The sequence below is a fragment of the Amphimedon queenslandica genome, unplaced genomic scaffold, assembly GCF_000090795.2.
Source record: "Amphimedon queenslandica unplaced genomic scaffold, v1.1 AMPQUscaffold_13499, whole genome shotgun sequence".
Taxonomy (NCBI): domain Eukaryota; kingdom Metazoa; phylum Porifera; class Demospongiae; order Haplosclerida; family Niphatidae; genus Amphimedon; species Amphimedon queenslandica.
This window is the reverse complement of record NW_003546265.1, coordinates 181,113-192,795: the sequence shown is the minus strand read 5'-3', so window position 1 is coordinate 192,795 and position 11,683 is coordinate 181,113. Positions and strand designations below refer to the sequence as shown.

At 38.1% G+C, this 11,683-nt stretch overlaps 3 protein-coding genes and 1 long non-coding RNA gene across 4 annotated transcripts; 2 read left to right on the top strand and 2 right to left on the bottom strand.

Annotated features, from left to right (window-relative positions):
• Nucleotides 1-345: 345 nt before the first annotated feature.
• LOC109580265 (uncharacterized) lies at nt 346-908 on the bottom strand. Its single transcript, XR_002184150.1, has 2 exons — nt 799-908; nt 346-646 (listed from the first exon to the last, which is right to left on the bottom strand). It is a non-coding gene; the product is annotated as an uncharacterized LOC109580265 (long non-coding RNA).
• Nucleotides 909-1,414: 506 nt separating this feature from the next.
• On the bottom strand, nt 1,415-6,988 carry LOC100640656 (spindle assembly checkpoint kinase-like). Its single transcript, XM_019993295.1, has 16 exons — nt 6,896-6,988; nt 6,693-6,844; nt 5,478-5,569; nt 5,042-5,168; nt 4,781-4,881; nt 4,520-4,727; nt 4,178-4,389; nt 3,901-4,035; nt 3,645-3,804; nt 3,415-3,546; nt 3,313-3,360; nt 3,123-3,217; nt 2,908-3,066; nt 2,713-2,857; nt 1,816-2,042; nt 1,415-1,749 (listed from the first exon to the last, which is right to left on the bottom strand). The coding sequence occupies exons 3-16, from the start codon at nt 5,547-5,549 to the stop codon at nt 1,564-1,566; spliced, it is 2,007 nt and encodes a 668-aa protein (XP_019848854.1). The 5' UTR covers nt 5,550-5,569; nt 6,693-6,844; nt 6,896-6,988; the 3' UTR covers nt 1,415-1,563.
• A 6-nt stretch (nt 6,989-6,994) lies between these two features.
• LOC100637116 (uncharacterized) lies at nt 6,995-7,725 on the top strand. The gene is made up of 2 exons (XM_003384174.3): nt 6,995-7,112; nt 7,356-7,725. The coding sequence occupies exons 1-2, from the start codon at nt 7,094-7,096 to the stop codon at nt 7,661-7,663; spliced, it is 327 nt and encodes a 108-aa protein (XP_003384222.1). The 5' UTR covers nt 6,995-7,093; the 3' UTR covers nt 7,664-7,725.
• Nucleotides 7,726-9,071: 1,346 nt separating this feature from the next.
• On the top strand, nt 9,072-11,535 carry LOC100640529 (histone H1, orphon-like). Its single transcript, XM_003384201.2, has 2 exons — nt 9,072-9,745; nt 10,802-11,535. The coding sequence occupies exons 1-2, from the start codon at nt 9,161-9,163 to the stop codon at nt 11,432-11,434; spliced, it is 1,218 nt and encodes a 405-aa protein (XP_003384249.2). The 5' UTR covers nt 9,072-9,160; the 3' UTR covers nt 11,435-11,535.
• Nucleotides 11,536-11,683: the final 148 nt, after the last annotated feature.

Here is an 11,683-nt window from a genome sequence, read left to right as displayed (position 1 = left end):
GATTAAAATCTTTTGCAGCTATAAACAATCAACGTGACACGATGCACGATGAAAGCGATGTCAACGCAGGCATAGACAAAACAGATGCCATACACACCCTGGCAGCACACCAAGTTTACTTGTTGACAGGTTAACAACAAAAGACTAAAATTGTTTGTTCTGGGTACACATTGTTCATAAATTTCTAAATTGACGTAGAACTTTTAAACGAAATATTATGACTGTCAGGCTGATTGCTGCACAGGTGTATGTAGACTATTAAATGCTCTTTATTGGTACAATAGAAGCACTCCAGCTGCATACCATCCTCCTTCATCTTCCTTTTGCTGCAAACATTTTAATTAATCCAGTTAACTGATTAGAACTATATCAAATTAGATTTTTAAAGGTAATTGTTATTACAAAAGAGCATTATCATGTAGTTTATGTTTAAAAGTACACTTAATTACAAATATTGGAATTTTTCATTGTTTTTCATCGAACCGGAGTTTGTAATCAATGTTGTCGCCATCTGGCTCTGGTATTCCTTTCACAACTGTTTGACTTTTTTGGACTCTCAAAGTTGGCTTGCTTCTGCTTTTTCGAACTGCTGGTCTTTCCTTAGCTTCATTTAGCATCACAACCTTTTGTGTCTCAGTTTTTGTACCTGCATAGTATTAGGAATTGAATAAAGAAAATGAATTTCATTCCTATTTAGATCCATTTGTGCCCTCAGGCTAAGCTCAGTTATTCAATTCATATTGCATTACAGCAAGTGCAACCCCATTTATCCAATAAAAACTATAATATAACACTCACCAATTTCCATTTTTGCTGGATTTTCAGTACATGCCATTTCCCTCTGTTCCTGTACAATATATTGCTGCGCTACTAGAGGCTAGGTAGTGACTGTTGTTGCTTTATAAAGACAATGAATATGAGGTGTGGTAGATACATACCCACTCCCTGTATTTACTAAGAGCCAATTATATAGTAGTAAATATTAGAGAGGAAGTTTAAAGAGTAACTTTCAATTTCAAGTAGCAGAAACAACGGAACATACTAGTCTAGAACTAAAACTATGTCCGAGTTTCTGTGAACATTAAAACCATGTAGTCTCATTACAGACACTTATGGTCAAATGTACATAAAATTCTATTGTATATATGTTGTTACTGATACCTGATTACTGTATTGAAGCACAGAACCTGCATCTTCCTTTACTCTTAACTAATAATAACACTCCTTAATATTTCCTAAAACACAAATAAGACCACTAGGTAGCTAGATCAGTTTCACCAGCAGATAAAGTGCATAAGAATGAGCTTCTCCTTCCTTGCCTTAAAAAAGACAATTTGAAATCCCACCATAACCGATTGACATGACTTACCACCCACGCATAACCACCAAAAATACAATTAAAATTGTACAAAAATAACTTTAAAAAAACAATTTGATGTGCAACAACAAGTAGAAAAATAAAGCAACACATTGCAAGCAAAAAACACAGAACTATTCCACAGGAATAAAATTAGGGGGTGGGGGAGGGAGAGAGAGAGAGTGATGATTGCAGTAAATTGCATTTCATTCCACAATGACGACAACTCCTTTGCTAGAGTCAATTGCATCAGTTCCTTTTGGTCTTGAAAGTTGAATGATGTCTTCCGATGTTGTATCACTTGTGCCGTGATTAATGCTTGACTTCTGCCATATTAGATTAGGCAGGTTGTCGCATAAGCCAAACTCCATAGATCTGAATAGCTGAGTTACCTGAAAAAGAGCAATAAAAAAATTATTAAAATCATTTTAAAAATTTCTTAATATAGAGAAGCTCACTGGAATTGAATTGCGAATGAGTTCATGAAGTTGACTATAAGTCACGTGACTGTCACATGAGACGGAGCCCAGCCAGCCGGGAAGGAGAGAATAGTGAGAATAATGTACGTAAGATCCAAGATAAATATCAACGAGAAAAGATTTTGGGGCAGGAGAAGAAGAAGAGGAGAAACATGTAGGCTGAAGGCCAAGATGTGAGAGCCATTGTCCTTTACAACTATCAGATACTACAGGAGGGAAGTAGAGAGAGAGAGATGGATTTCAAGCAGCAGAAAATCATATTTAATATCAAATAGCATCATTTGGAATCCATCCAGCATGATCAAACTCATTTGTACATTGTAGCTACTAGTTCAGCCAAGTACATGTACATGTGTGTAAAGCATTTTTAATCTTCCTATTTACATCCTCCAATAAATTATTAATTTACAAGGCTTGAGCTCGTAGCCAAAATTGGACTTTTTGGGCAAAAGATCATGTATTTTGTCAAAAATGAAAAGTAGAGAATTCTTCATTTTTATAATTTATCCTGATACATATACATGTTTTTATGTTGTGTAGAAAGTTTGAGTTGATTCCAATCAAAAATAGATTTCTTATGAATTTTTAAAGTTGCTCCAAAATTGGACCAAAATCCCTGTACTATAGTACAGGGATTTTTGCCAAATTTCGTGAAAAATGAAAAGTAGAGAATTCTTCATTTTTATAATTTTTCCTGATACATATACATGTTCTTATGTTGTGTAGAAAGTTTCAGTGGATTTCAATCAAAATTATGTCATTATAATCTACATGTTGTATTAGAATGTATTTCAAAGCAGATGTAGCCACGTACTGTAAATGACCAATAAAATTACAAAGCATATCTCTTGACAAATCTCTTGATGATCAGCTTACCAACATCAGATTGTGCTAGCAGTCCAAGGCAGTCTTTGAGTGATGGCCTCCTCCTATAGTCAATGGACAGACACTGCTGGACCAGCTGCTGGAGAGCAGGGTCTAAGAAACCAGGCACATGATGGGAATAAGGGACTTTACAGATCTGAGAGAGAGAGAGAGAGAATGAGTGGGTTATTATTGACCTGTACAAACCTGCTGTATTTGTGACTGCTGTACTTCTGCCCTATAACGTCTCTCCCTACAGTCTAAATACATCGATCGCCACGGGCGACGCCCCGTTACCATGGCAATGATACAGCATCCGGCCTGCCAGATGTCGAGTGCGTAGCTGCATCTAAACTCGCTGTAATGCTGTGGGTTGATAAATAAAGGGAAATATTTGTGAGTAATAGTTTTTAAAAGTTTACTTCTGGTGGGTTGTAATGGACAGTGCCAGCATTGGCATCTCCTCTCATGCAGTAGCCCTGGTGGCTGTCTTCTAGGACTTGAGAGCAACCAAAATCTGTAGAAAAAGGAAGAGAGAGACAACAAAACAGAAGGAAGAGGGAGGGAGGGGGGAGTAAAGGGTAGCCACCTGGCAATAATTAAGGGATTTACCAGTCACTTTAAGTCTCTGGACGTTCTCATCAATCAGTAGATTACCAGCTACACAGTTAAAGTTTTAAGGATAGAATGTGCTTCCTTTTTTCTTTTGCTTACGTTTTATATCCGAATGAACGAGGTTGATTTTACCGTGCAGATAATCAAGAGCATCAAATAACTGACACGCGTAATTGTGTGCATCTTCGACTGAGAGTGGGCCTCCATTATAAAGATAGCTCTGCAAGCAGCCTAAGAGAAGAGGAATAGATCATCATCACAGCTGGTAATTAAGAATTTGTCAAATTGCTAGTGAGTGGTGGTATACATGTATATGTAAACTAACGTACAAGGCATCAGTTCAAGGAATAGCTGTAGCTTAGTCTCAACTTGTAGAGGTAAGAGTGACGCTCCATAAAACTCAACTATATTTGGAGGATGATCTTTGGAGCTTGAAGAGAGTCGGAGCGATATCAGTGTCTCATTTACAGCTGTCAATGACTCTTGCTCCTGTTAATAGTATAATAATTTAAATACTTTTCAAAATAATTTTAAGAACAATTTGAATAATTTAAAGAATAATTTGCTCCCTCCCTGCTGTGTTACCTCCTTTAGTGCTAGCCAGAACGAGGTCTCCCTATCTCTGATACAATAGGTAGTTCCGCTGCTACCACAACCCAGCTGTTTAATCCTTTCCCAGTGGACGCCTTCCTGATAAAACTTATGCCGCTCCAATAATGCCTAAATTAAAATTACCCGTGACTGCATGTACATGTACATCTACATTCACACTCTCTCTTGAAAGTTTCCGACCATAATGGTATAATACAACTGGTTATGCATGTACTTGCTAAGTTGGTATTGTATAGTACATTGTACTTACTAATCTTATTTGTTTCTTGGTTTCTATGTACGCCTTCACTTCAGTCTCAGTCTCTGGGAGTCTCTCGTCCAGTGCTCTCTGAATGATGTCCTGAGAATAGGAACTAGTGATGTAAGATGAAGAGAGGACGAGTGACGATGATGAAGAGGACGGTGACGCCATGTCATGTGGATGTGGCTCGTGGCAACAATTACCACTCTCACAGCATTTAGCTGATAAATGGAGAGAGAGAGAGAGAGAGGGAGAGAGAGAGAGAGAGATGTAAAAAATGTGGACAAAAGAGAATAGAAGTGAGAGAAAGTTAAAAGTTTACATGCACAGACAAGGCTTAAAGGTACTAACCTTCTTCAGAGCAGCCCCACCTACATGTACTAGATGGACCAGGACCAGCAGCAGTGATAGAGTGTCTTGTTGTTCCCATAGCTCCTCCTACAGGAATAGACCCACTGGAAACAGACGACTCACTGGCAGATGAATGAAGAGATGAGGTAGGGCCCTTAGACCACTGTTCGCTGTATGGAATAGTCATCCGACGACGAAAAAATTTTTTCTATTAAAATGAAAAAAATCACCTGCAAATAAAAATAATTATAAAGTATTTACTTGAGTTTCATTGCAAAAATGATTGTATGGACACTTCTTGGGTTTGCAGGACCTGGCGTGATACCTGAGCCATCGTCTAACCTTAGAGCACCAAGAACAATCTAGAGAGAAAGGGAATGAGAGAGAGAGAGAGAGAGAGAGAGAGAGAGAGAGAGGAAATGAGAGAAAGAGAGAGAGAGAATGGACAGCAGATGTGCATCCGTGTACGAGACACAAAAAAGATAACGAAAGGATAATTATAGCAAGTCCCATTTTGCTTACATTCCGGGCACTGGTCAATCTCGTGAGCACAGAGTGCCCTGATGTAGAGGCAGACATCAACACTGCAGCCATTTCCAGGACACACAGAGAGGTGAGTGTCAACCTTTAGCCACTGGTGGTCTTCAGCCTAACCAATAAAGCAATAACAGTGCATCAGGAACAAAGTACAATCAATGTATAAAATACAATAATGTGTAGTGGTGTACATAATGTCCATATGTACATGTACATGGTTATATTAGATCTAGAAATACATTGTAAATAATCTAATTAAAAATAGAAGGTTTCAGGAGACTTATACCAAATGTACAAGAGATCATGAACATCCTCTACACCTTATCATGTACATGGAAAGGGAAGGGAAGAATAACAGGAGACATGGACAAGACCGTATAAGTAAAACATGTACGTGCGCATGATGCTTAATGTCACTTACAAATAGAATTCTCAGAGAAATTGGTTGAACTGGTGGCTGAGGTACATCCTTCTGTTGCTTTGCTCCTTCCATTGCTAAAAGGGAGCACTTTGCTGTGAGTAAGGGAAAGAGAGGACAGGAAGAAGAAGTGTACCCACAAATGCACTCTCCTCTCCTCTCTCTCTCTCTCTCTCTTTTAAGTATTCTATTTTGGCACGGTCAACTGCCACTCCGAACAAACGACAATAAAAATACTCAAGCATGTACATGTACATGTAAAATACATGCACACGGTTAGAGTCATGCCAAGGATGACAGAATAGACAAATTTCAATGGAGATGATAATAAACTATTGTCATTATTTACATAATGAGGGCCATCATACATACTGAACTAAAATGCATTTCTAGTAAATATGTATTATAAGTACTGCTAGTTCAATGGGAACATTATGTAACTGTTAATTAAAGAAGGATATAGGATTGCAATCTAGTTCAGTGATGCTAATTTCTCTGCATTAACTCCTTCTCTAGGAAAAGTCCCGTGCAATGTGTCAAATGAATGCAACTTGAAAAACTCATTCATACAAAAAATGTGATAATACTACAATGTAATACTAATAATGTACATAATAATGATGACATGGTACGTGTACTTACTAAATGAGAGAGGTACTCATAACTAAGTAATTATCATAGCTTAAGAGGAAGCAAGATAAGAGAGAGAGAGAGAGAGAGTGAGTGAGACACTTTGTCTCTGATGATGAAATGAAAGTACACCCTTTCCAATGACTACTGCAAATCCAATACTGTCTGTGTGTGTGTGGTCATATAATTGATACATACGCGCATGTAATGTACCAATTATAAGTACAATAACACAATACATGATGCACTAACAAGTATATAATTCAATATGTATATGTACATGCTTGGCTGATCACTGGAAAAGGGAGTTACATGCCATATACATGTACATGCATAATCTTTACTTGCAGGTACAGTATGTGGTTGTATGTATCACAGTAAATATGTATGTCAAAACTTAACAAAAAGAAAATAATGTATGTGTGTGTGTGTGTGTGTGTGCATATTACATACACTAATGTACATTTACATGTAGTTTAATGGTGTCTAATAGCTATAAATTATAGTAAATGGATTAGGTATAATCTAATGGTCAACCACAGGAGTCACTACACGTGTCCAGGTTTATATAAAGTCCAGCAGACTTACCAGTAAGCCCTCCCTGCGAGGGATAAAGGAGATACTATGTGCAAGGCGAGTACAATGAGGCCTCCTTCCTTCCCCTCACTGGACAGCAGCAGCTTCTCCGTTCGAAGACTTGGCTTTCTCACAGCTTTTCCAACACGTCTGGCGGCTTTCCCCTGATTATGGTAAAACAATACAAGCCATGACATAATGTATGGGGACACTACCTATCAGGAGAGCCACCTCAAGGGAACGTCCCAAGATTCTCTGATATACGGATATGAATTATGAACCGAACCTAAACCTCTTTCCGTATATTTAGTTATAACTTGCAGTTATTAAACCATCTAGTTATTATTAAAAGTTATGTAGCCTAACCACAAAAATTGTTAATTCGTGTAAATTTAGATTGGGTAAGGATCAGAATGGAAAGCAAGGAATTAAGTGAGTTTTAAGTGATGCTTTCTCTAAGTTTAGTCAATTGTTTGCTCATTTGGCATACAAAAAGCCTACACTTCCACCTCTGGGTGTAAAAATACAATGGGTATGCTAAATAAATTCCAATCATGGGAGGGGTGTGGAGCAGGATATGCAATGATGCATTGAGTAGTAATGTACATGAAACTATACTAACACAACACTGAGTGAATGACGTCATTGTTGCTGTTACATAATTTACTTTTATAGCTCTGGGTATGTCTGACTTGGCTGATATCCTGGAAGCCTTAAGAGAGCACGAGTTCCTTTTAACAAAATGGGAATTGCTTGGCATTCAGTTGGGCGTTCATTTCAACAAGTTGAAAGTCATTGAAGCAGAGCACCGGGATATGGAGCAGTGCTTGTGTGAAATGCTCACTGTATGGTTGAGATTGGACTATGATTATAAAGACAAAGGGAGACCTTCTTGGCAAGGACTCATAAACGCACTGAGATGCATTAAGCAGATTAACACTGCTGAAAAGATTGCTAAAGAAAAATGTCTAAATTATGAATAGTTTTGTCTGTCCTTTATGAAATGTATATGACGTAGATATATCATTTTATAATATTTCAGTTATACATAGATCTAGTGGCTAAGACTGCAAAATATCTACATGCATATATAGCATTATAGATTACAGTGTAAGAGATCTCTTGTCATTATAGTCCTACAAGATCTGATAAAATACCAAACAGAATGTTCCAATGTTGGTGCCTGATTTACATGTATGGGTGGGGCTGGCTATAGTCAGTACTATATTCTGCCATCACAAGCGTCTTCCATGCCCAGCAACTTGGGGAGCTCTTAAAGGAACATAATGTTCGAGAAATAATGGGCATAAAGAGTTTCCCAACTAAATTTGCACTCGAAATTGTGATGTGTTTACAACGGGATGTAGAGTATAGATCTAACACCATAAACAACTTCACGTGATCCTTTACAAGCTTTACTTTTAGTTTTGAGACTTTATGAGCCTCCAATGCTTTGAATTAACTCTATACAACATCAATGTATTAAAAACATCTTTAGAAAACTTTAAAAAGTCTCTGATGGATGGCCTCAGGGCCTCTACACTGCCAATTGCTTGCCATTGAACTAGATGGTGGCACGTGAGCACAGTGCCAAGAGTCGTAGCCTTTTTCTCCCTTTCCACTCAATGGATTGCTCCAAAACTCATGACATATAAGCACAAACTAACTCTCAACAAGTAGAGATCACTAAAGAAACGGAAGAGTAGCTCACCCGAGAAAAAAACTACACTTTCTTTAGTGTCACTCTCATGACGTCATTGATGAACCTTCCTTCTTCTCTCTTACAAAGGTGTCCCGTTTTGAGCTTTCTCGTGCATTCCCTCTCTTCAAAAGCTGTCTCTAGATAGCCAATGATCCTGATATTAGAAAAAGCAAAACAGGTTTGCTTTAAAATGCATACAAAACTTTTAAAAGAAGAAAATCTCAACACCATTCACTTACATGATGGTTGATGGTGTGCTAACACACCAGACTTATCATAGGTTTTGCTCTCTTTCTGGGGATTTATTTCTTTAACCAGTGTACAATGTCAAAGCATATATAACTAACTTTACCTAAATAAAACTACAAGCTGATACACTTCTCTTTTGTCATGATACAACCAACTTTTCAGAGCTCATGTCGTCTTAAGTCAACCATAATTGTTTCTTTACCAAGAATAACTCTGCTGTATTGCAAATGGTTCCATGAACAGTTAGCTACAGGAAAACTATAACATACTAGCTACATAGTTATAACAATAAAATTTGAAAATAATGAACGAGTAAGTAAGTACAAGCAGTCAAAGTTGGTACACAAGCACAGCCATTAGGCTCACCCTGCATAGTACTGCATAGTGATCCTGCTCACGTGAGTCTATCCCGAGGCCGTCCAGGTAATGGTGTATATATTGAATCAAGGAACAGTAGTCCTGCTGTTCATCGACTTCAAGAGGTACTTTCGTTCTAACTAAGAAGAAAAGAAAAATAAAGAAAAGAAAGATGTCTTCCGCTGCTCCAGCAAAGAAACCCAAGGCTCCCGCAAAGCCCAAGGCCCCAGCAGACCACCCCAAATACGTTGACATGATCACCGCTGCAATCAAAGCTGTGGGAACAGGAAGAAATGGTGCAAGTCGCCAAAAGATTGTTAGCTACGTCAAAGCCAACTACAAGGTCTCTGATGGTGCTGAGGTTCACATCAAGCAGGCACTAAGGAGAGGTGTTGACAATAAGGCTTTCATCCAGATCAAAGGAACTGGTGCCTCTGGATCTTTTAAACTTGCAAAGAAGGAGGCAGCTCCTAAAAAGGCAGCTAAGGCAGCACCAGTCAGCAAGAAAGCTAAACCAGCAAAGCCAGCAGCATCACCAGCTAAGAAACCAGCAGCCAAATCTCCAAAGAAACCTGCTGCTAAGAAGAGTACTACAACAGCCGCCAAGAAACCAGCAGCAAAGAAGCCTGCTGCAAAGAAAGAGAGCGTAAAGAAAACACCCACAAAGAAACCGGCTGCAAAGAAACCTGCTGTAAAGAAATCTCCAGCTAAAAAACCAGCAGCAAAGAAGCCCGCAGCAAAGAAACCCGCCAAGAAGTAGATGATCCAATGAACATATTCTCTTCTTATCCTTAACTTATCTCTTCTCTTTTAACCGGCTTTTATCAAAGCCACCATTCTTCCAAAAGCTCTCTTCCTGAATGTTATAGTATTCATTTATTGTGTCATACACTATACCTTTTCTTCCATTATAATTATGTTATATTATGATAACTCCACTGTAACTTTCTTTTGTGTTCACTTTTTTAATGCAGATTAGATCTATTAAAGCAATGATTGGTAACATTGAAATTGGGTTTTGGAAGTGGATTGGCTGAAGTGTTACTTTCAAACCTTGTGTTAATTATAATCTGCAAGCTCAGCAAATATAAAATGTAGGTGGGGCTGGATTCCAGGTGTCTCACGTGATGCAAAAAGTGTGGTCAAATGACGTCATGAAAAATAATGCAGCTGTAGATCTGTTTCTGTTAGAACAACAATTTTTCACTTTAATGTTATTATTATAACAAGTCAAGCTGCAATTTCTTTATACAACCTTTTCCTTAGCTCAATAAAAACAGTATGTAGCTTGTCTTACATTTCATTGCTGCTTTAATGATGTTTTTGACTTTTCACTATCAAAGATTTTTGAAGGTGTGTTAGTATCGGAAAATTATATCCAAATTTGCAGGTTTTCTAGGTACTTGTTTAACTATCCACTGCTAAGTATGAAAGTATATACTATTGCCTTGCAGCAAAAATTCTTGCTTGATAAAGTATGCAGTTCTTACTGTAGTACAGACAACTGTTAGCAGCTTGCATCTCCAGTTAATACTATTTATTGCAAATCTGAAGATATCTCAATGAATTTTTCTATAGTGATATTAGGAAACTTTATCATTAGAGACACATCATAAAGCTATATTATAACAGATAAAAATTCAACATGCAAAAATTTATGACAGAGCCACGAAAGGACAAACCTGCGTATCAAGCACAACCATTTCTTCTTGCTATATTGGTACAGAAGTAGTGATCCGGATCACGTGATTATTTTCCGAGGCCATCCATGTACGCGTGTCTATAAAATCCGGCGAGAAGATAAAAAATTTGAATTTTGCATTGTTTGTCAGCTGAAGTCCAAGTTTCCAGAGAAAGACCAAGAAAAATGTCCACTCCACCTCGTCCACCACCAGCACAGAAGAAGAGAGCTACTCCCAAGCGCAAGCCTCGCTCTGCAACTTCTTCTCATCCTACATATGAAGACATGGTTACAGCTGCCATCAAGGCTGTTGGTGGCAAATCTGCTAGTCGTCAGAAAATAGTCACCTACATTAAGGCCAACTACAACATACCAAAAGGAAAAGGAGCTGATGTTCAAGTCCGGATGGCAATCAAGAGAGGACTCAACAAAGGAAAATTTTTGCAAGCCAATGGAAAAGGTGCAGCTGGATCATTCAAACTCTCCACCAAAGTATCTGCCAAGAAATCTCCTGCAAGGAGGAGAAAAGCAAAGCCTGCAAGAAAGACTGCTGGAAAGAGACGTGTTGTAAAATCTCCAAAACGCAAAGCAGCAAGAAAATCTCCTGCAAAGCGCACTCCAGTGAAAAAACAGAGGAGCACCAAAAAGAAACCTGCTAGGAAATCACCAGCTAAAAGGAAGTCTCCTGCAAGGAAATCTCCTGCAAGGAAAGCTAGGAGACCAGCAGCTAGGAAGGGAGGAAAGAAACGTCAAGCCAAGAAATAGACTTGTGAACTCTATTTTTAACAAAACTTTATGTTCTCTTCCTGTTATATAGTATATCACTTCATCTGTTGTAAAATAAACATGTATCACTTATCATTAAATTACTGTTTCAAAATAAAATCAACTTTCATTTTGAAGACAAGAAAGGTTTGAAAACTAAAATGAAAAGTTCGGCGGCGAAAAATTATTTTGGGTGTGGCTGATTATAAATTAGAGGCCTATTGTATCACGTGATTTCACTGGTTATTA